General features: G+C 49.5%; 1 protein-coding gene across 1 annotated transcript; it reads left to right on the forward strand.

Moving 5' to 3' along the window:
- Window positions 1-244: 244 nt before the first annotated feature.
- Window positions 245-16,182, forward strand: LOC115315803 (juvenile hormone acid O-methyltransferase). Its single transcript, XM_029975113.4, has 3 exons — window positions 245-808; window positions 3,732-3,888; window positions 16,010-16,182. Exons 1-3 carry the CDS (start codon window positions 245-247, stop codon window positions 16,180-16,182), a joined length of 894 nt encoding a protein of 297 aa, XP_029830973.3.
- Window positions 16,183-24,212: the final 8,030 nt, after the last annotated feature.

Consider the following 24,212-nt stretch of genomic DNA (forward strand, 5'->3'; position numbering starts at 1 on the left):
TGATTTGCCGATCGTTCAAATGTCATGCGTTGCAAATGGCATTTGAGTCGCCCGTGTGGCACGGGTATTATATAGGCCGAGTGCTTCTGTGAACCACTTGATTAAACTAAACTAAAAGGGAGAATGCTTCCTTCACGTCACCAGCTCGGTGGTGGAGACCATGTAAACAGTAGTTTTTTTTTTTCTTTTTTTTCAGAACTCTTGAAGAAATATTTTTATTGAAGGCACAGCAAACTTTGTCACCATGAACCAAATCATATGCGACGCGGGACTAGCTCCACCAACGGACAGGATCATCAACCGAACCATCAACCCGGTGCTCTACGTCAACGATAACGACCTTCAGTGGCTCTACAACAACAAAGCGCTGGAGGAACTCCAGTCGTCGTTCAAGGCCGAGACCATCGGAGACCACAGACAGGTCCTCGACTTGGGTTGCGGCACCGGAGACTTCACTCGAAACGGACTGCTCCCTCGCTGCCTTCCGTGTCGAAGGATCGTCGCCGTGGACTCGTCGCACGACATGATCAACTACGCGAGCAAGCACTTCGCCCATCCGAACATTTGCTACGACGTCCTGGACGCTGCCGGGGACGTGTCCGGCATCGTGGAGCGGTACGGGCAGTTCGACCGCGTCTACTCGTTCTTTACCCTGCATTTTGTGAAGGACCAGGAGAAGGCGTTCAAGAACATCGCCCGGCTCATGCGACCCGGCGGAGAATGCCTCTTGCTGTTCTGCTCGCGCTCGACTGGGATGCAAATACTGAGAGCGATTGGCAAGATGGAACGCTGGACAAAGCACGCTGATGTGAGTTCGTACCTTGATTCTGTGTAGCTAGATTTCTTTTTTTGAATGTGCTGGTGGGTTTGAGCTTGTGGTCACGCGCTTTACGCTAATTGCGCTTCAAGCGGTAATCGCAAGAGGGAGAAATTAATGGCGTGGCTGGTTATGTTCACGCTTGTTCCTTCGTGATTCATATACTGTGTTCTCATTGGCCAATGCTGCAGCCTCGCCGCTCGAACGTCACGCAAAAAGACACAGCATTCACCGCAAACATGGTGACGCTGTTATCTGCGGATCCGGGACACGACTCGAGCATGTTAGGAATTATACGTATGTTTGCTTCGAACATGACTAACGAGAGTCTTTGTGAGACCCATACCTATCAGGAGCGTCATAAAAGAAAGAAATGCGTCTCAGGCGGTGTCTATACATACTGTCTTTCGTATGATGTATTGAGAGTACGAGCGCGGTCTTAAACTGCCATGACTATAGTACAAGCGATGACAGAAGCACGAACGAATCAGTTTGTGTCTTAAAAAACACAAATCATCCTCTAGACGTTTCTTATGGTGAATTCCTCTCGCAGATCTCGAGCGCTCCAAAAGCGCTCCATTTGGAGCGCGCATATTCCGCTCGCAGATCTGGCTCAAGTTGATCATCTTCTGCTCGTAGATCTCTGGCAGCGCCCGCTCCACGGAGCGCCCCAAACTCCGCCGAACTTGCTCTGCGGGATTTCGCGGATCTGTCCGGAAGCTGACAGAGCGGCCCACGTGACTTCCGTCTAAATCGGCGGTGCGCATGCGCGGCGAGGTTGGAGAGGAGAGATCGGCGGGCCGGTCGGGTCGTGGAGTTGGATCTGTTCGAGTGCGTCGGTTGTTTACTCTGGATTGTGACGGCTCGAACGCTTCTACCTCGCGTAGATCAGGGATAAAAAGTCGGGAATGTGGAGCGTGGCAAATCGTAAGCGCTGACGTCTGTGATCGTGAGAGGAAGAACGAGAAAAAGAACGACAGAAAAGCCGGAGGCAGACGCAAGGTTAGGCCTATTCATTCTGCAGCCAGTGAGTAATTGTTTACCTTTTTACACTGCATTCCGTCGGCGTTTTCTCGTGAAATAAAGCAAGAAGTGGGTAGGCAACGACCGCGCAAGTGATGGTTTGTTACCTCTGTGTTTATTAAAGTCGTACTACAAATCTGAACTCCACGCTGTCAATATCGCTGTCCGTGCCCCGCCGCTTCGAGGCGGCCGAAAGGTATGTGACGTTGCCGAACGCGGACGTCTTCGTTATTTGTGACATGGGCGCCGCGGTACGTATAATTTCGCCCGGTCTGTGTCGCGTGTTACTTCTGCGGCTAAGCAGTGACAGCCGTCATTGGTCGTTGGAAAGATCAGCCGGCTGAGGCGTTGGTGGACTGGTCAAGTTCAAGCAGCGGCCATTTTGTACGGCGGAGGGAGAAGGGGTGGGGAGGGGTGTGGGGGAGGTCGCTCCAAAAATGCAAGTTTATCTTCCCCTCGTCGATTCGGAGCGGGTCCCACGGAGCGGAATTTTGCCTCCTTCGCGGATTTTGGAAAGCGCTCCAGATCTACGAGTGGAATTCACCATTAGAGCGCAGCTATAGGTGCCCGTTTTCGGCTTGAGCTGCGTCGCCGTCGCCGTCGCCGTGGGCATAACCGCGGGCTGCATTATGGGACGGTTCCCATAATGACGTCACAGGTGAAGTAGCGTGTGACGTCACTAGGGTCACGAGTGACGTCAGGAGGGAGGGAGAGGGTAGGAGGGGAAGGGGAGGACGAGAAGGAGTAAAGTGGAAATTTGGGCCAGTTGGTTCATGTTCAGAATATAAAGCGCCAAAAAAACGACAGGACAAAGAGGACCAATCGGCCAGGCTGGTAGATGTGTCAATGATTGTGCACGGGAACATGCGGCAGCTATAAGAGCAAGCCCGTGTCTGGTAATCTCGCTGTTGATTGTAGTGTTGCCCGTGCTCACCAGTTTTGCATGATGTAAAGGTTCTGGCGAAATATAAAGAAAAAAAAAAATATGCCGAGAAGTGCACGAGGCGTTCGAGATTAGGGGAAAGGGAGACGAATGCGTTGGTAAACCCTCCCTTGCCCTCGCAGGGAAAGAGTTTGAATTTATCAAGGGGTCTTATCGGTTGATGTGATGAATAGGCGTTTCTAACGGCCTATATATTATGTGTTTTTTTTCATAAATAAACTTTAGTTGCGAGTGCGCCTCGTCTTGTTTACTCTCCTCTTTGTCCTGTCGTGTTTTTTTTTTTTTTTTTTTGTTATTTTGCGCTGTATATTTTGAGGACTGTGAGGAGAAGGAGAAAAGGCGGGGAGGGGGAGGGACGGGAGCGAAGGAGGAGAAGGGGCGTACGCTCCTTTCTGTACCCTCCCCTCTTCTTCAAGAGCTGCGCTCTAATTCTGCATTACAGGGAATTGTAAACGTCTTTCATTTTTTATTGCTATTGCAAGTTTGCGGATTCCGGGGCCATTGAACGAGCAGACTTATTCCCTCCAATTCTGTTGCATACAAAAAGGCGTGACAAATATGATATTAAAATAATACTGACTTATGCGATTTTTTTTATTAATCATAGCAAATCGAGAAATCTTTTCCTAAGAAAAACGACGATTGAAATATTTTTTTTTTCAATGAAAGAGTGGCGAAAAGCGGAACTTTATTTGCACGGAAGTTACTCTACGATTTTTCATAGAAATTATAAGGTGATAGCTGATGTGCTCATACTTTGGCTGACATACCAATCCTGTAACTCTAGATGTAGATCTGCGCAGTGCTCCGTGCCCAAACGAACTGTGGACAAACGGTGTTGGTTTCATGTACAATACATTTCAGTATTTCAATTGGCCAACTCGGGAAGATTTTCACGTTGAATTAAAATGGCCGTGATATAATAATGATCCAGTGTTGCTTCCTCAGCTATGCGAAAGTTTGGTTCCCGCAAGCGTGGACCTTGAAGACAAAGGGGACATCGAGGCCTACGTCTCGGGACTTCTCAGTGCTGCCAACCTGAAGCCGACGACATGCAAGGTCACTGTCGAGCGCAGGAAAAATATCGTCTTGGACGACCTAATCCGTGAGTGTCTCGCAAATATCAATAGGGTGTAATCACTGGCGGCCATAGTTGTGTGCGCGATTGCTGAGCGCGTGCTGACGGCGAGCTTCCACAGTTCTTTTGCTACGTGCATTCCGCACCATCAAGAGTGCCGGTCTTAGCAGCCTATTGATGAGAGCTCGTTCTGAGCATGCGCTTTAAACAGCACCCACAAATATGGCGTCTAGTGAATACTCCGTATAGGCACCGCGTCCCGATTAATAGGGAGCATTCCCTGGCGGCAGTATTAGTGCAGTGAACTAGAATACTTGGGTAGTGTTGGGACCGGAGGGGCTCGCCTGAAGCGCGCGGTATTGATCGCGACAGGTGTCGACACCGGCGCGTTATCCAGAAGGTGTGCGCATGCGCGGCTGCACGCGCGAAAATATGAATATTAGGTGCGGCTTTGGTGGAATGCACATAGGATTTCTGATACAGCTACGACCTGCGAGCGGTCGTACCGCGGCATCAATTACGCTGCGGCACGATCGTTAGCAACATGATGCTTCAATGTATTGGACGGTACAAGCTACATTACCCTTCCTTTACATAAAAACAATTGCGACTTTAAAGAAGCGGATTGCAAGTTGTTTCAGCGTAGAAATAGCTGCGACTTTCGGTTTGTCGGAGTGTGAGCATTTTAAATGAAATGCTCATTTCCTTGGTCGCAAAGGCCGAACATTAGATATTTGAAAGGGATATTTAAAACTCAAAAGCAGTTTCTTTTTCTTTCTTTTTTTTTTTTTCCTATCTTATTTTATGATGGAACGAAACGGCACATACTAAAGTCCGAGATTGTTTTCATATGTTTATAATACCCCAGGTTAACTTCTCTGTCTTCTTGTCTTCTTTTCTGCCCGTCTTCTTTTTCTTGACCTTAATCAGCTCGCTTCACTTGTCACTCATTCTTGTGTTCATTTATGTGACGAACCACGCAAGCGACGGTCGTAAAGGGGTGAGAATCTTTTATTTCTTCATGGCTACCACGACCATCCGAGGACCACCCGACGTTCACTTGTAAGAAATGGCTAAGAAGCCGTGACAATTTTTATCACGCATTTTAACATTGAGCTTAAGTCCAAAAGCTGAGACAACGTGGGCTGAACAAGTAATGCTTTATCAGATTCAAAGAAAACAAGCAACTATTTCGCATTATTTTGAGCAGAAAACATGAGCACACGTAGATCAGGCAAGGAAAAAGTGGTAATTGTTTACGGCACGGCATTGAAATAATGGTTACAATCTGCAGCGCATACATGGTTACAATATGCAGCGCATTATCATCTTGAGGGTAACCCCATCTGAAACCTTGTGGGCACCCTGGCGGCTCCCAAGCCAAGTTGCCCGACTGCGAGGCTCAAGCCGAACTTTTCCCGCGTGGCGGCGACGTCACGCCAGCCACGCGCACATCGGATGCGCCGCCTTGATAAGGCAGATCAGAGGCGGCGCACGGGGAGTCGCTGCTTGGACTCCGGCAGCGCCGGTAGCAATGTTAATCGTCTTGTCCATGTCCAATTAAATGTAGTTTCTTGTTGTTGAAACCGTTGGCTCCGTGTTATTCCTCGGGTCGGGTATGCAGCAAGGCAAACCGACCACAACCTACACGCTCATAACAATACATTTAACAGACAGCTGATTTCTGACAACCAGGTAAGTCTCGCCTGAGCTGGGTATTCGAAGGGAAAGACCCATGGTTCCACAGGGGGCGTATCTGGTTCACGCAGACATTCAGGGTGTTTTTGTTTTATTCTTTACAAAACTTTACGTAATTTACAAAAAAAAAAAAAAGGATGCGGCAAATATGTGGATACCGTCTTTCGTTATACCTGTAGGGCTCGGTGGACAATAAATGGGTGAATAACCGTTGCAATGTTTAATAATTAACCAAAATCTGTTAGTTAACTTGTTTAATTATGGTTTAATTGGGCATGGTGCAGTTGCAGTTTTAAAAGGAGTTATTATTAAAGGCAAACACAATTTCGACAATTCGCAAAAAGGCAAAGAGGTTCGCGAAATTTATCGTAAAAGTTTGCCTTTCTTCGCTTCATTCAGAAACCGCGTTATGAAAATAATACGTAGAATAGTGACTTAGTCGTCTTGATGTGTGGCGCCGGCGAGTCCACCGAAGATACGCTGTCGAGGTAGTGACGAGGGGACAGAGACAACTGTGTCATTCTTCTACGCATCAATATCAGCACAACCTCATTCGCGCTTTCAGCGCGCGGTTTTTTAATTAAGCGAAGAAAGGCAAAATTTTAGCGATGAAGATCTCAGTACAGAACGAGCGGGTTGGTAGAGATAATTAAGCTTGAGGAGGAAAACGAAAAGGGACGGACAAACACAACAAAAACGACCGCCTTGTTGCTTTCGCTGAAAGCTCGTTGTTTGTTCGCGATCTTTCTAAATTGGGCTGGCCTTTAATAATGGCTCCCTTTAAAGCTGCAATTGCAACATGGCCCATTTAACCGTTTATTAACCCTTTGCCTACCGCAAAAACTAAAAAAAAAAAAAAAAGATTTGAAAATACCGATTTTTTTTTATGTGCCCTATAATCTGTTTCACCTTGTGTTGTACCGCACGAAAGGCTACAAGCTCGAGCTCCTTGCTAGGGCACATCTCGGCGGCACAAGCTCTCGTGCACCAAGGGCAGCTGCCAACGCTATGAGCTCGCGCTTCTAGCCTTCGCTGCGGTACAACATAAGGCGAAACGGAGTGTATAGACGCTTTCAGGCAGCTGTGCCTGGGCGCCGCCATAACCGACCTTCAGTTTTTGTTCCTTCTTATTCCGTTCGCTCCACTTCTTCACTACCACAGCAGGGCAGGTTATTGCCACTTTAGGTGTTACTGTGTCCTTCTACCCAGCATAGGCCCTTGTGGAGACCCGTCAATGCCCGTTTCAGTGGCTTGGCCGCTCGGTAAGACGAGAGAAGGTCGGCTATGGCGGCTCAATCTGGCGCGCGCTGAAAGCGTCTATAAAATCGTGGTACCGACACGTGCACCGCTCAAAGTAAAAAAAAAAAAAAAAGGCGGGCTGCGCGATTTTTTTTGGATAACTCGACTACAGCGCCGCCACGAACTGGCAATACACGCGCCCTCACGAGCTCCCGTTGCCGAGCCGCTCCGGTCCCAACTAGGGGTGTCGCGAACTTTTGTCGAACCGGATTTTTAGGTCGAACTTTCGGGGTTCGACTAGATCGAACCGTTTCGACGGACCTTCGAACTTTTCACCAGATCGACCACTGATCTCTATGTCTATTTGCTGGATCGCGTTTGACCAGCTCCTCCTATGGACCGGAATGCGGTCACTGGCGGCCATCTTTAGGTAGAGTTATATCATCTCTAGCCATCATAGTAATATGGCGGACAGCGCAATGGCGGCAGGCTGCCATAACAATAGCTGTAGATCTAGTACACGGTACCGTGGGTGACATTTCGTGCTTGATTGAAGTTGTTCGACGAAGCAGATTCTTGAAACCCGGCGTGAACGGTAGCCTCATCTTTGAGGACCCGGCAAAAGTTCTACGAAAGCGCAGCACCGGGGGAAAGCAGCGCAGCTCGCATCAAAAGCAGACTCCGTACCGTCGTCTGCTTTCGATGCTTCTTTCGATGCGACTTTCGATACGTGCTGTGCTGCTTTTCTCCCGGTGCTGCGATTTCTTGAAATTTTCCCTGGTCCTCAAAAACCGGACTACTGTTCACGCCGGGTTTCAAAAACATGTTTCGTCAAATAATTTTAATCAAGCACGCAATATCATCCACGCTATTTTGACCGCAGCCTGCCAACCCACCTGCCAAAACGCTATCTGCCATGGATGAATGATAGCGGCTGCAGCAGCTTACATCGGCTAGAGGTGATATAACTCTACCTAAAGATGGCCGCCAGTGACCGCATTCGCGGAGCGGGCAAACGCGATCCAGCAATTGTCATAGAGATCAGTGAGATCGACCGGTTCGACTTTCTGGACAGTGTGGCCAGACCTTGACACAAGCATGTCTAGGTTTGGAGAATTTTTTTTTTTTATGCAAAGGGTTATTTTAGTTTTGTGAACAACTGTAATTAAAAGAAACTAACTCTAATTACTGAAGAAGTTAATAACTTAATTTTTGTACTGTATTAATTGAAATAACCAATCAGCACTGCCCTTAATTCATCCCTTAGCCATTACCATCCTATCCGAAGCCAACTGGCCAGACTGTCACGCATGCGCACACGAGTCGAACCTCAATACAGGGTTCGTCGAATTTCGCACTAAAAGTTCGAAAAAGTCGAACCTGGTCGAACTCGAACCTTGGCCGGTTCGCGACACCCCTAGTCCCAACACTACCCAAGTATTCTAGTACACTGCATCCTGAGGCCGAGATAAATTATCACTTGCGCTCGCTGCGTCACTGCGCTCTTCCGGCCGTCTGCGAGCGAGACGGCGGGTGCGACAGCGGGCATGTGTGTGGTAAGGTGGTGGGGGGAACAAAAGATTACACTTGTCGTCCCCCTTTTGGAATTGATTTACTCTAGTCTACTCTATCGCGTAGAATCACGTAGACAAAACGCTGGCTGGTGAAGAAAAACGTATTTCAGTATCTTAAATTGCAGCTGCATAATCGTTTTTGAAAATCACATAAAAATATGTTGCAGGTTGTTTCTGTTTGATTAAGTGCATGCACAAAGTAGTACATCGTAAAATATAGGCCAAAATCTGTATAACGAATTTCGTCCAGCTCCAAGGTATTTAGTTTTTTTTTTTTTTTTTTCGTTTTCCTTGATCACAGCTCTTTAAAAAAACGATTACCATACATGTTACTCAGAAGGTTATGTAACCTTCGTTGGTATGAAAAGGTTCAAAAATGTATTTTCTTTATTACTGGGCCCACGTGTTTGTTTCAAACAAAACAAGTTGCTAACAAGACATCAGTGTTTTATTTACAAATTTATAGTCTTAATAAAGTGGGACAAACAGTCTTATATTTGTCAGGAGAAGGAGTTTGAAACTTGATCGAAAGAATTCGTGTCAGACACAAAAGATTAATAGTCGGCGTGGAAGTTCAACTGCACTATACAAGAAGACCAAGGAGGCACCACGCAAAACTATGCACTGGTTAACGGCGTCAAAGGGGTACCCGCGTCAAACAGTGTGTCGCAACCGTAGCATCAAGCTTTGTTCCAATCTGCAGAAGTCCGGATCAGGGGGTCCTGAGGCGCAGTAAAACTTACAAAAGAATACCACGTCGATTTCCCCTGACCCGCGACCACGGCTCTCATCCCGTGTGGAAAGAAATTATAGAGCGCGGCCACGAAGGATGGCTCGGCCGGAAGCCACTCGCATTCACCTCTCATGGCTTTCCACAATTTGTGTGCAGTGGCGCTGTGGAGGGGACGCCGTGATATGGCTACTTTGATGCGCCTCCAAACGTGTTCGATGATATTTTGATCGGCTCCTTTTGGGGGCCAAGGCAGCTTCGTCAGGCTGCGCTCCTCGAGGAGATACGAGCGTGACAGCGCATTTTCCACTTCGGCGCTTTCTTGAGATGCGCTGAAATGCATGTTAGCTGAAAACGTGAACATTGAACTACACCTCCCACACACCGTGCTGGTGGCGGTTCTGTCGGCCAATATTTTCGCTAGCAGACGGCCGGAAGAGCGCAGCGGCGCAGTGAGCGCAAATGAGAATTGATCTCGGCCTCAGGGTGCACCGTGTTTACGGAATGCGGAGCGATGCGACAGGCGGCGCAGGTAGTACCGTGAACAGGCCGAAGCTCTGTTTCAGCTCATATTGTGCGCGATAGTACCTGACTATGTTTATTTAGAGCATAGTCTAGAACACAGAATGAGATGCTGTTTCTGTTCAGTCGTCGATGGAATGTTCGAGAGCGAGCGCCATATTGTCACGGGTGGTGACCAAACAAAAAACAGGAAATAAACAGAAAGAAATAAACGTTTAATGTGGCGAACTTGTGCCAAAAAAAAAATAAAGAAGGAAACAGAAGAAAGCAGAGCGTCGCGGGCGTCGAAGTCGGCGTGTCAGCAGAATCGAGCGCTAGGGCGAGACTGACTCGACAAGGTCGCGGGCGGCCTCTTATCTAGAGTGCGCCGCTATCTCGAAGATTCGGCGAAAGCGGTTCGAGCGTCGCGTGATCGGGGCGAGAATGAACACGCACTTTCTAGAACAACATAAGCAGAGATAAACGACAGAAGTTATGTTCGGAGCAAGAATAAACGAGAAAGTTCTAGAAGTCCGTGACCCTGCGCGCGGCATTATCCCCCCCTTTAAAAGCGCATCGTCCCGATGTAGAAATGGGCTGCAGAAGTCCGGCCGGCCTCGTCGGCGGTCTCTTGCGTCGCTGGCACTCGTGGCATGATCGTGTGTATAGGTGGACGGTCCTGGGGAGCTTCGGCCAGTAATACTTTTCACGAATACGGGCCAGTGTCCGGCTGTAACCAAGGTGTCCGGATGTCGGGTCGTCGTGGCAGGCTTGGAAGATCTCCTCTCGAAGGTCACTCGGGATTACCAGCAACCAAGGTGTGTTGTTGTTGCCGAAGTTCTCTTTGTAGAGTACACCTTGTCGGATGGCGAAGGTCGGCAGTACTCGTGAGAAGACACGTGGCACGGTACTCCTGCCCCCTTCCAGGTGCTCGATTAATGCGCGCAGCTCAGGATCGTCCCGTTGACGTCGTGCCATATCGTCGGTGTTCACTGCTCCTTGAAAGCACTCGTCGTCATTGTCGTCGCTGCAGCCGGAAGGGGTTTCGACGGGGGCTCTGGACAGGCAGTCGGCGTCGCTGTGCTTGCGGCCTGACTTATAGACCACTGTCATGTTGAACTCTTGTAGTCGAAGACTCCATCGAGCGAGGCGTCCTGACGGGTCCTTCAGCTTCGCAAGCCAGCAGAGCGAGTGGTGGTCCGTGACTACACGGAACGGGCTGCCGTACAAGTACGGACGAAACTTCGTTATTGCCCAGACGACCGCAAGGCATTCTTTCTCAGTTGTGGAGTAATTTTTCTCCGCCTTGGACAATGTCCGACTTGCGTAGGCGATGACTCGCTCGATGCCTTCTTGCACTTGGACTAGTACTGCGCCCAGTCCCGCGTTACTTGCGTCCGTGTGAATTTCTGTTTCCGCATCCTGGTCGAAATGTCCAAGCACAGGAGGAGTCTGGAGTCGTCGTTTCAGTTCGTCGAATGCCTGCTGTTGCTCCTCGGCCCATTCGAACTTCTCGGCGTCCTTCGTGAGATTCGTAAGTGGTGCGGAAATCCTTGCGAAATCCCGAACGAAGCGTCGATAATAGGCACAAAGTCCAAGGAATCTTCGTACGGCCTTCTTATCTGTCGGCGCTGGAAATGCCGCGACGGCGCGAGTCTTCTCGGGGTCTGGGCGGACGCCTTCGTTACTAACCACGTGGCCAAGGAACTTCAGTTCGTCATAGGCGAACCGGCACTTTGACGGCTTGAGTGTGAGTCCGGCGGTCTGAATGGCTTGAAGAACAGCTCGGAGTCGTCTCAAGTGCTCGTCGAAGTCAGCTGAAAATACTACGACGTCGTCAAGGTAGACGAGACAACTCTGCCACTTCAGCCCTGCCAGTACGGTGTCCATGACACGCTGGAAAGTTGCTGGCGCTGTGCATAGCCCGAAGGGCATCACCTTGAACTCATTTATCCCTGCGTTTGTTTTCTGGAAAGTGCGTGTTCATTCCCACGGCGTCATGACTTTTCGAAGGCGGCGAGAGAGCCTCCCACTCAAGACTGAGTAGTCTGCTCCGGTGTCCAGAAGTGCCGATGCGTCGTGGCCGTCGATTATAACGTTTAGGTTGTTGGACACCGACGCAGGGACGTCGTTGTGATCCGTAGCGTCGAGAGAGTGGGAGCGCTCCGTCGTTCTTGGAGGCTCTTTACTACGGTCGTCTTCGGCAACGCCACCTCCAGGCGTTGCCGCACTTAGTTTTCCCGGCGACGCAGGGGAGACACGCATTCTCGGCGGGGTCGTGACACTGGGGACGCTGAACGTCGTGGCGATGGGGAGCGGGCTTCTCGGCGGAGAGACGACACTGGGGAGTGCGAGCGTCGGAGGTACTCCTCGATGTCGCGAGGGCGTTCGCCGTACCTCGGGCGTGAGTCGTTCGGGTGAAAACCGCGCAGCCCAAGTCGACGGTAGGGGCAGCTGCGGTAGATGTGGTCGGCTTCCCCGCAGTGGTAGCAGAGCGGGCGTCGATCAGCCGTCCTCCAAACGTCGGTCTTTCGCGGCGCAGCTTGTTCTGGGTGGACGTGCGCCCGATCTCCTTGGCGTCGGGAGAGTGGGAGCGCTCCGGCGTTCTTGGAGGCTCTTTACGTCGGTCGTCTTCGGCAACTCCACCTCCAGGGGTTGCCGCGCCTAGTTTCCCCGGCGAGGAGCGAGGGGCGACAGGCTTTCACGTCGGGGTCGGTGCATCGGCGAAGCTGGACGTCGTGGCGATGGCGACCGGAACTCTCGGCGGGACGCAGGCTCGGGGGACTGGGGTCGTCGCAGGTACTCGTCGATCTCCAAAGGGCGTTCACCACACCGGGGGCGCGGGTCGTTTGGGTGGAATCCGCGCAGCCCGAGTCGTCGGTATGGGCATCGGCGGTACACATGGTCGGCTTCCCCGCAGTGGTAGCAGAGCGGGCGTCGGTCGGCCGTTCGCCACACGTCGGTCTTCCTCGACGAGGGTTGCTCCGGGCGAACGTCGTGGACTTGTCCTTCCTGGCGTCGAGGATACTGTGGCATCGGAGGGTCTCGTCGGGGTGGCGCCGTGGTCTGGCGGTTAGCTTGCGGCGATCTTCGGGCCATGGCGGCGTAGCTCAAAGTAGGCTCCTCTGGCGTCGTCGTTTTGATCGGAATCTCAGGTTGGAAGGCTCGGTGGACTTCCTCTCGGACGACCTCGGCGAGCGACAGGGAGGACGAGCGATCCGTAGCGGGGAGCATCTTGCGGATTTCTTCCCGGACGACTTCACGGATGATGTCACGGATGCCTGGGAGGTCGGTACCAAGGTCGTATCCGGATGTCGCCAGAGTAGTCACGCCAGGGTGCCGCTCGTAGTGTCTGGCGCGTGCTAGTAGCGCACGCTCCATATTCGTCGCCTCCGTGACGAACCCGTCGACAGTTGTCGGAGGATTGCGAATGAGACCTCCGAATATCTCGCTTTTGACACCCCTCATCAGGTGTCGCAGCTTCTTCTCCTCTGTAGCCTGAGGATCGGCGCGGGCGCTCAGGCGAAGAACATCCTCAACGAAGCTGGTGACGCTTTCATTCAGACCTTGGGTCCTTGTTCGAAGGATGTCTTCGGCCCTCTCGCGTCGGTGTTGGCTGGTAAACGTCTTCACTAGCTCTTGTTTGCACACCTCCCACGAGGTTAAAGAAGCCTCGTGGTTCTCCAGCCAGTACCTTGCAGTACCTTCCAGCGAGAAGTAAAGGTTCTGCAAGCAGTGCTCAGCTGACCACCCGTTATGTCGGGCCACACGTTCATAATGTTGCAGCCAGTCCTCGATGTCCTCGTGGGTGTCTCCGTGGAAAGGCGTCGGAGTTTTGGGTGCGACGGGCAGGTATACGACGCTGGCGGTGGACGGGTTCTGGGACGACTGGCTGTCCATCGTTGGCCTCGTTGGCTGCTTAGTCTTGGGCGGTAGAGGTCCGAATTCCGGGTGTAGACCTTGGGTGCGACGACTGAACCGGATCTCGGAAGTGCTTTCGTCGGTTCTTCGTGGGCTAGGCGTCGGACTTGCACTGTGGGCCCTCGGAGGGGTACGCGGCAGGGGCATGCGGTACCCCGCACCTCCACCAAATGTCACGGGTGGTGACCAAACAAAAAACAGGAAATAAACAGAAAGAAATAAACGTTTAATGTGGCGAACTTGTGCCAAAAAAAATAAAGAAGGAAACAGAAGAAAGCAGAGCGTCGCGGGCGTCGAAGTCGGCGTGTCAGCAGAATCGAGCGCTAGGGCGAGACTGACTCGACAAGGTCGCGGGCGGCCTCTTATCTAGAGTGCGCCGCTATCTCGAAGATTCGGCGAAAGCGGTTCGAGCGTCGCGTGATCGGGGCGAGAATGAACACGCACTTTCTAGAACAACATAAGCAGAGATAAACGACAGAAGTTATGTTCGGAGCAAGAATAAACGAGAAAGTTCTAGAAGTCCGTGACCCTGCGCGCGGCAATATCACTTCATCCACGGCCGGCCGCCACGAGAGAACAGGATCCAGGGAGAGCTGGCTGTTAGACAACATACATAACAGTGACGTTTGGTGTAGGATGCCACAGCCTTTGTCTTCTAGGTTGTATTAGTGGTACTATATGCACAAAAACGTCTGGGCCGACGTGCTAGAAATAGCGTTTTAGCCGAGACTGGGGAAACGAATGCACAGTCAAAGACATTGCACGAGCTGAGCGGAACTCAAGCCGCCTCTCAACACACTCACGCGCCCCACCCTTTGCACTGCCTTCTTTCACCCAGTCTCAGCTAAGGCGCTGTTCTAGCAAGCCGGCCCAGAAGTCGCTTTCAACAATCCGCTTCGAAAGCGCCACCCTTAAACAGTAGAAACGAGTTTTTTTTTATTTTTCACCTAGATTTTGTTCTTTCGCGCACCCTCCCAACGTAAAGTATGGCCACTAAACGACCGTTCATCTCCCGCTAGATTTGGCGGAAATTAAGCCCTCACTGCAAGACTTTCAAAGCTTTCTATGTGAGACCCACTGATATCTATCGTATGGATGGAGGATCGATGCTTGTCTTGCTGGGGACGAGCGGCACCACCGGCAGCCATATCCATCGCTTGACAGAATCTGATGCATGGGACTCTATCGGAGAAACTGGGAAAAGTGTCATTTTTGACCTTAGTTGGCTCTTCTCGACGATGAAGCTTTTAGCGTGCTTTTTGGGGAACAACAGTTAATATTCTGGGCGCAAATGTCAAAAGCGTTCTAAAACCAATGTTTCTAAAATAAATGATTCGTGGTTTAGGATCAAGAGTTGTGACTTTGTTGGGCGTAAGCTGTGATGCGGTTCAATAAGACACGAATTGTCGAAAGTCAATATGCAATCTTTTGTGATCTCGAAGTCATCAGAGTTTAGCAGACGATAAGGTAGAAGGCGTTTACTAAAGACATTCGCATCGTTTCAAGCGCTTGTACAGAGTACTTTTTGTGTAAGGTTTTGCTTTGTACTGCAGTGAGGGCATCTGTGACAAACTAGAACTCGGAACATGTCTCTCATCTATTGAATGTGTCATTTATTTAGCAACTGAAGCAAGCGATGCTGGCACAGTGGGTTGTGCTCCCGTACACTTGATTTTTCAAATCGGCATTTGAACGTTTTAAGAATACCGACTGGATTTCCAAACACCCGATTTAATGATTGCAGCCCATCATAAAATACTCGCCATCGAGCACTGCGTAGAAGCTTCAGTATTCCTACTTTTTTGTGTTTCTCCCATAGTCTTGCATGTTTTGCTTGTTGTCAAGCCATGGCCACCGGTGGTGCCACCGGTGGTGCCACCGAGTGAATCTCGACCTGCGATCCAGCCTAGTACAATAGAGATCAGTGAGAAGCCCTACAGAAGTCAGGACGCCACACGTGCCTCCGTAAACCAAGGACGCGATGTTGTATACTTTAGGATTAATCAGTTCTGCAGTTGTGTTGAGGGAATGAATATTAAGTTAGTGACGTAGGCTGTCGAGCGCAGCTAAGGAATGCGTTTCTATCGTTTCCAATTATTATGGTGTGTTTTGTTTGGTATTTCAAAGTTTTTGTTTCTGTATAATCAGTCATTTATCATTACACGAGGTTGCAAAGCTCGCTTTTGCAAAGTTCGTACCACTCAACAATAAATTAAAAAAAAAAACGGAACATATTTAGCTTATTTAGCGAAGCACTCGGCAGATAATATCGTTTTTGAGTTCAAATCCTGCCAAAGGGCGTTTTTTTTTTTATATTGTTCCCTAGGGGCATGACCCTTTTCAGTGTCGGTTTTTCAGTAGAACCGCCCGCTACATACGGCCGTTAGAGCCGGTTGTTATAGCCAAACGCTAAGAACTCTAGAGAAATCAGCTAACAAAACACATATTATGTGTTAATACAATTTTGTTTTTTTCCAATCCACAGGTTTCCACCTGAGCGTTTGTCCCGTTTTGCCTTTGCTGACAGAGGAAGAAAAGGCTGATTTGGCCGAGGACATCGCCCAGCAACTTGGCAAGTGGATGGCCGAAGAGGAGTTGGGGTCATTCTGGATCGGTGCACAAGCGGTTCTCGTGCACGCCTCTAAGCCGAGCGCATGACGCCGGTACGTCAGCGCACCACTAGACACTCTTCAAAATGCGCTCCCTCAAGTAGCTGCTGCGTCGAATACCTGACTTCAACATTTTTTGGTCATGCACCTTGAGCGTCAGCGTTCAGCGTGTACTCGGGTTGAAAAGTACTGGACACGAGTGTTGCGTCAGCGCTCCGCGTAAACTCGGAACCAGTCTCTTAGCTCCGAAAGCGATGCCCAAATAATGGCAGCCACCAATGTTGCTTGATGCACTTTTGAAAAGGGTCTACTGAGAGCCTCAAGGAATAAAGCCACATGGTACCTCTGAACTGCTTACAAACGAAGAGCATTCATACACGTCTTGAATTTGCTTAAAAGGCCGATTAGCCTGGACGATAAGCTCACTTTTGTTTGGTTTCAGTGACGAACTTTTTTTCTTTTTACCTCTCTCCCTCTTCAATGCCCTTAGTTTGCCACTGCGTGGCTCGGTCTGACGTCACAGTCACTGCCATTGTGGTGACCTTGCTGCGGAGAGCGTACCTTCTGCGCATGCAAGTTTCAAAGGCACGAATTAGTTTTTCATGCATGCACACGTAAGAACATGCACCAGCATGATGAGATGACGTCACGTATTACCCGGCATTACCTTCCTCACGCCTGCGGGAAGGCAATGGGATAAACTCAAGCTGGTGGTCATGGCGTAAGTTTCCTGTTGTACGCTCCGTGCGGGAACTATAGTGGGCGCTTTGAAAAACGCGCGTAGCGCCTATAGCGGAGAAGCTGGCGTTGGACAATGAGGCGCGTTCAGCAGCCTGCGGCGCCTTTTCGTATGCGAAGCTGTGGCGGCGGAAGCGCGCCCGGACAGAAGTTTTGCTTTTTGAGCCGATGTGTTGAGGTTGACGCTGCATGAGGGCTGGGACAGACATAAGAAGGGCATTTAGCTGTTCTTCGCTTCTTATATATATATATATTGAGTTTGAGTTGTTATTAGGGGTTAATTTCTCTAGTTGCGGTCGAAAAAGAGGTTTGAGCAATTTTCCAAAAAGCAAGACGGCCGCCACCATAACTTCTCTCAGTGGAAAATTTGTTTGGCTCGTCGCTGTAAACGTAGAACTACTGGGACGATGATTTTTGGAGGCGAGTGAGATCTTCACTAAAGGAAAGTGTGTTCACATCTGTCTCAGCAGTTAATTTCTTTCGCTCGTCGCTAGAACAGTAGGACTGCTTGAACGATGATATTTCGAGGCGAGTGAGATGTTCAGTAAGTTTGTGCACTAAGTGGGCTAAGTTTTATTAAGACAGCAGGTGTGAAAGTTATGTTTCGAACGAATGAAGGAATAAAGCGGTACACGATATCCAATATTGGACCCAAAATGTGTAATAACCGGACTGTGCGAAGTGCAGATTTGGGCACACAGGTGCTTGGACATGACAGTAACTTGACGCAACACTTTATTATACCTAAAAGAGGTGGCATAGGGAAACCAGGAGGAAATTTAGTTTGGGCGGCGTAACTAATAGGAACCGGTTTTGACCGTCAAGGGCTGTCAAGAATGGCACTCGTCGTGGGAGGTGGAGACTTTAGAGGTAGGAAGGGACTAGTGGGCTGTGCTTCCAATTGAAAGTTGGAAGGTGGTTAAAAAGCCGAGAAAACAAAGTTGTCGGCCAACTCAGCGTTTGGCCGTCAAAGGCATTTGCGGACAGCTGTTGAGTAATAATCTTGTTGTGCGAGGTGCCGATTTTCGGCACACGGGTACTTGGATATGCCAGTAACTCGACACAACACTTATTATACCCAAAAGAGGTAGCATAGAGAAACCAAATTGAAATTTAATTTGGGCGTCGTAACTGAACGGGAACCGGTTTTGACCGTCAAAGGCTGTCAAGAGAATACCATTTGTCTTGAGAGGTACACACTTTACAGGTAGAAAGGGACCAGTGGACGGTACTTTCAATTCAAACAACTTTACAATAAGTGGCTCCAAAGCCGAGAAAAAATATTGTCGTCTACAGGACTCAGGGTGTCGGCATTTCCACATCCAAAAGGAGGCTGATCAAAAAATAAAACACACCACATAAACTTTTATACTCAAACGTCGATTCTCCAGTGATTTCTAGTTTCATTGCAGTTTTTCTTAGATTTATATTTGTCACTTTTTGTACCGTCCGAATCTTTCTTTATGAAGTACAGACTGGTCCGGAGATATCATCGACACGTACGATGGGGACGAAAGTTCCTTGGAGGGCATTCCTCCAACGAAATTGGCACTGCATACCCGCGAGTGTGGCGTGGCATTTCAGTTCGTCCCATCGGCTCGAACACATGTAGGCGTTACTGGCACGAAAACAAACGCGAAGCGCAAAGCGGCAGTGCAGAATATGTCAGCCGTGCCGACACAGTGGCAGACATGATCGGGAGTCCAAATTTCTCGCGTCGTTCGGCACGGGTCCGTCGTTGTCGCTGTCCCACAAAACATCGGCGAGTTGAAAAACTGTGAAACTTCGTCCCCACGAGATACAACGTATAACTATTGAAGCACTTAACGACGCAGCCGTTCATGCTGTCAACCCAGCGCTACCGCACCGCTCCGACTTCAATGTGTGCGGCGTGGTTTCGTTTCGTTGGGGTTCTCACTGCCTACCTTCGGTAACGGCCGCACGGCGGTGCGGCGGTCGCGTCGCACGGAGTGTATAGACCACTTTAACGCGGGTAGCGCCATTTTTAAAACTGTTGCACCATCTAGCGAGCGTCAGGTCCCGCGGCCATTCGGAGTGGTTTGAAACGTTGGCGAAAGTGCTCTTCGGGGCCCCACTCCTGCGTTGAGTGTGCAAGTTGTGTGCTCCAAAGTGCTGTTTATTCGACTTGTGTTGTTTGTGCCGCGGATGGCGTTTTTCAACACGTCCGGAACGCTTTTTTGCCCCGCATTAGGGCATCCACCAGTGCGGCAATGCCGAGAAGGGCAGCACTGAACGCATCACCGATAAAAATCGTATGCGAGTGCTCAAATTATTGTATCAGTTTACAACGATTGAATTTCCCTTCACGTTTTTGTCCTTTTACATGCAGTACACCGGGAATATTTTTGGCGTTTCGTGTCGTCCACAACAATAAAATATAATGTGAACAACAATAAAATACGAATAAATAAGCGCAGTGCCGGGAACGATTGAAGGCAGATCCCTCCGGCTTGATGGTGTTTATAAAAGTTTTATTTCCGTGTCGAATAGTGTGTACTTTGTCGAGCACTAAAAACAGCAAAGTCGAGATGGGCCCATTCCCGGAGCGAGCCGATCAATGATTCAAAGATTCGAAATCGATGCACGAGCATGTTTCAGCAACAGAAAACTGAAGTTTTATTTCCAGCTACATTATGTACTGATTTTGAAGGTAAGAAGAATGTAGTCGCGTTGTGAAGGTCAATATAAGTCCACGGCTCTCTCGTATCACGCAGGAGATCGCGATTCAAGATTACCGATAGAACTTACTTTTCTACTATATCCAGCCTCACCCGAAGCGGAAATGAACCTTTGTTGTAAATGAAAGAAATCGAGTCCATGTCACTTTGCAAGATATCAATATTAAGATCAATTATGTAACGAAAAATTTACAAGCTGAAATAGCAATTTTCGCGAGAAAACTTGCATGCATCTTGCGAGCGAACCTCATGTTCGTCGACGGTACAGCGTTAAAAGGACCATGAAACGATTTTGAAATCGAACTTCATCCACCTCACGTCGTAAAAGGTGTGAAAAGAAACCCCAAAACAAAAATAGAAAGCCAAAAAAATTCTTCGCTATAAAACTTTAAAAAAAAACGCACTCTTCTACTCCTTCTTTCCTTCGAAAGCTGTCTGCCTTTTCGCTTCGATGCATCCGCGGAGCCGCGCAGCATGTCATCCAAATCCACGTCGCCCCTATTCGGTAAGAGCCTAACTCACCAACACCGCGATCATAAACAATAAATGGCCGGCGAATGTTTTCTAGGAGTTTTGTTAAATAATATTCAGATCTACATTTTGTAGCATAATTAGAAATGTGACGAAAATTGTCGAATTTGATAATACTCAGAGCCAAGCGCCATCTATCGCGTCATAGACGAAGCAAGAGAAAGACTCGCCTGCGCAGTCAACCCACAAGCGTGTGGAGGAAAAAGAAGTGATCGGAACTGCTACGCGTAATTTTCGACCTCTGTACATTTTCTCTTTTATGCCATTTAATCGGTTCTTTGACTTCGTTGATCCTTAGAAGGCAAGCACTAAGACAACTGGCACGCTGCCACCGGATAGAAGAGATGCTTCATGGCACATCGTTTTCAGAGAACGATGTTTCCATCACTGCTTTGCACTGTCATGAGCAAGGTATCCACGATCCATCTCAAGACGGCAGGCACTCTAGCTGCTCAGGCCCCGTACACATGGACAGCGAGACCTCTGACGATGGATTCCAAAGGGTCATCAGAAAACGCACTTGGCCAACGAGTGCCCACTCCTCTTCGAGTGTGCAAACCATCTGCACGCCGAAAAAGCAAATCAACTGCCTCACTGTCATTTTTGTGCCTGTGGCACAGGAAACCAGGCTAACAACACTCAACAGCCTGAAAGTGTCTAATGCCCTTGAGCAGCTATGCCAGGAGTGCATCATTCAGGTACGGTACAATAGCCGACTAAATCTGATTGCCGTGGACGTTCGGAATGGGCAAGCGGCACAAACTCTATTGAATACAACCGAGCTCTGCACTGTCCCAGTTCGAGCGTATTCCCCACTCTCAAGACCCACGGCTTATGGCGTTATAAAAGGAGTAGCCGTCGAAGTCACAGACGACGAAATCGCTCAACACCTTCGCACTGAAGACATATCCAGCAAGGTTGTTCATGTTCGTAGACTTGGAGGCTCCAGCACTGTAAAGATTGCATTCAGCAGCAGCAAGCTACCCAGCTACGTGCTACTAGGTCACGTTCGCCATGTCGTGTCACCTTTCAAAGAAAGACCACTACAATGCCACAACTGCAACGGATTTGGCCACAAAAAAGTGGCTTGTCAACGTCCCAAGGCCTGCAGCCGCTGTGGAGAATACCATGACACACTGAACGCCGAATGTCAATCAGCGACAGTGAAATGCATCAACTGCCAGGGAAATCACCAAGCAACATCGCATGACTGTCCAAAATGGATTAATGAACGGAATATTCCCACGTACTCGATGGAAAATGCAGTGGCATTCCCCTTTGCAAAATCTGCCTTGAGCCTTCAAAGTAAACAACGGGTTGATAACATTCAGCCGTCATCAAAAGAGAACATAAAAACCAAATCTGAGTCCAAAACATACAAGGCAAGCGGCACAACATACGCTTCCGTTCTCATCGGAGATCGCCGAGTAAAACAGGCTATTAACACCTCACCGGAGAGCATTGGTCCAAGGGATCAAGAAGAGACACTACCAAGGACTCAAGCTCTCACAAAGACGCCTCCTCAACGTCCACCCTGTAGACCGGCCACTGAGAAAAGGAACGACGAGACCGCGGAATCCCCCATCGCCATATCACCCCCCTGGGTTTCTATCTTTGGGACAGTTGCGGACATAACCCTTGCTATACTGTCCAAAATTGAAACATCATGGGCCCGCATAATTACTTCTGTCCTGCAGACAATGCTTCCCATTTTGGGGGCAAACTAAGGGTGGCAAGAAACACTAATGTGCAACGTTATGGGCAAACAAGCTCCCCCGGACGAAACCCTTCATCACAAGTAAAGAAGAGTACCCCTCGACAAAGACAAAGTCCACCTTTCCCATCCCTTCTTCAGTGGAATGTGAACGGCTTGCGAACGCGTTTATCTGAGCTACGCCAACATCTTACAACTGAACGCTTTGATATCATTGCTCTTCAAGAAACGAATGTCGTTCTCGGGGAGGTGCGGCTCTCGCCATATGTGTTCTACCACAGTAACCCTGTAAACATTAATGGCAGATCCCGAGTGGCTGTACTTGCTCGTGCTAATATACATCATACCCTTCCCGACCTTTCGGACTTAAATTCGGACATTGAGGAGTATGCCGGTGTGATCGCTAGAATTGGTAGATACGACACAACGGTTGTTTCCGCTTATATCGCGCCACGTGCTGTCTGGAATTCGAGAGCACTAGAGAAAATTCAGAAGCGAAGCAAAGGTCAGCTCATTATTTGCGGCGACTTTAACGCACACAACGAGGCATGGGGTGGCAAACGAACAGACTCCAGGGGACGACAGCTAGAAGCCACAATGACAGAGCTCCAACTCCGAGCCCTCAATGATGGGTCCTCCACGTTCCGCAAGCAAGGACTTAAACCCGGCACCATCGACTTGAAATTGGTGTCACGAGGAATTTTTGCCTCGTGGACTGCGCGACCGGACACGGCAGGAAGCAATCACGTGCCAATAAGTGTAAAACACCCAACCGCGAGTCCCAAGAACCTTAAAATATGCAAAGTGAGAAACTGGGACCTATTCCGTCAATATGTTGGGTCTGCCATGAATAGTGGCAGCACTGAAGATTTAACGACCTGCATTGTGGAGTGTCTACGACTTGCCACGCGCACCGTCACAGTTCCTGTTACGCGCCCATCCCCGGATCTGGAGTGGCTAAACCTCCGTGCGGCCCGACGACAGGCACAGCGAAAAGCGCTTAGTACAGACGCCCAATGGGACTGGTCACGCTGCAATCGAATTGACGCCCGATTCAGGCGCCACACGAAGCAATTGTAGCGATGGCAGTGGAGACAAGATTGTACATCCCTTGGCAGCCCAGGTGGTTACAAGCGCGCTTGGAGACTTGCCCGAGCTCTCACCGGGGCTAAGGTCCCACGGCATCCCATTGCCAGTCTTGCAATTGTTATCGGTAGACCCCTTGAAGAGATATCAGAGGTCTTAGCAGATGAATTTTCTCGACAACAAGCAGCCCCACTACCACTCCCCGAACAACTCAGAGAAATTACAGATACACCAGTCAACCCTTCTCCAGACAGAGAGGTGATGCTAACGAACTATACCGATTTCACCCTGACAGAGCTCACGGAAGCGCTGGGCCGATGTAAAAAAAAAAAAAGTGCTCCGGGACCAGATGGTATAACCTACCAAGCATTCAGAAATGTGGACCCTGTCTACCACGCAGAAATTCTTGAAAAGTTTAACATCATCTGGAGAACCGGCATCCTTCCGATTGTGTGGAAGGAAGCCACTATAATTCCAACACTTAAACAAGGAAAGCCGGCTGCACAGCCTTCGTCTTACAGACCTGTTTCATTAACAAGCTGTGTGGGTAAAGTCCTCGAAAGAATGGTTCTTGGGCGCCTTACATGGCTGTTAAATCAAACAAACGCATTTCCTCCTGAAATGGTCGGTTTTAGAGCGAAAAGGTGCACCGCAGACGTCATCGGAGACCTCGCCTCAACCCTCGAGGAGGCCAAAGCTACAAAAAAAAAAATGGTACACTGTGTCTTCCTAGACATCAGTCGAGCTTTCGACAGCCTACCTCACCTGACTATCATTCAGCGGCTACAACAACTCGGGATATATGTGGAAGGATTCTTTCCTTCATTCGGGCATTCCTTGTTAGAAGATCAATCCGTGTCAAAGTGCCTGGTGCTGTCAGCACACCTCGCCTAGTGGACCGAGGGGTTCAACAGGGCAGTGTGTTAAGTCCGGTACTTTTTAACATTGCGAAGGCTGCTCTCCCCGATTGCCTCCCGGCTGACCACTCCGCACTCCGAATCAGAATGGCGATATACGCAGATGATGTTACCATCTGGTGTATCGGACCCTCAAAGAACGCAATCGGAATTCGCAATCGGCTCCAAGTGGCCCTAGACGCCACGGCATTAATGATAGCTAAATTGGGCCTCACTTTGCCGGCGGAAAAGACCGCTTCACTCCTTTACCGACCGACAGGCCGAGCACCCCAGAACGCCCTGCAGTTGAAGATTACTGGAATACCTGTGAAGAGAGTCCAAACTTACACTTATCTTGGAGTCATCGTCGACGACCGCGTGACTTGGCGGCCAGAAGTTAAAAAAACATTAAACC

Source organism: Ixodes scapularis, unplaced genomic scaffold, assembly GCF_016920785.2.
Source record: "Ixodes scapularis isolate PalLabHiFi unplaced genomic scaffold, ASM1692078v2 PGA_scaffold5__190_contigs__length_132052651, whole genome shotgun sequence".
NCBI classification, from domain to species: Eukaryota; Metazoa; Arthropoda; class Arachnida; order Ixodida; family Ixodidae; genus Ixodes; species Ixodes scapularis.

What these genes read in the sequence shown, in the direction of transcription:
- LOC115315803 (XM_029975113.4), top strand. Translation starts at nt 245, where the DNA reads ATGAACCAAATCATATGCGACGCGGGACTAGCTCCACCAACGGACAGG. An exon ending in GCTGGACAAAGCACGCTGAT is followed by an intron (nt 809 to 3,731) that starts GTGAGTTCGTAC and finishes TTGCTTCCTCAG; the next exon opens with CTATGCGAAAGTTTGGTTCC. An exon ending in CGTCTTGGACGACCTAATCC is followed by an intron (nt 3,889 to 16,009) that starts GTGAGTGTCTCG and finishes TCCAATCCACAG; the next exon opens with GTTTCCACCTGAGCGTTTGT.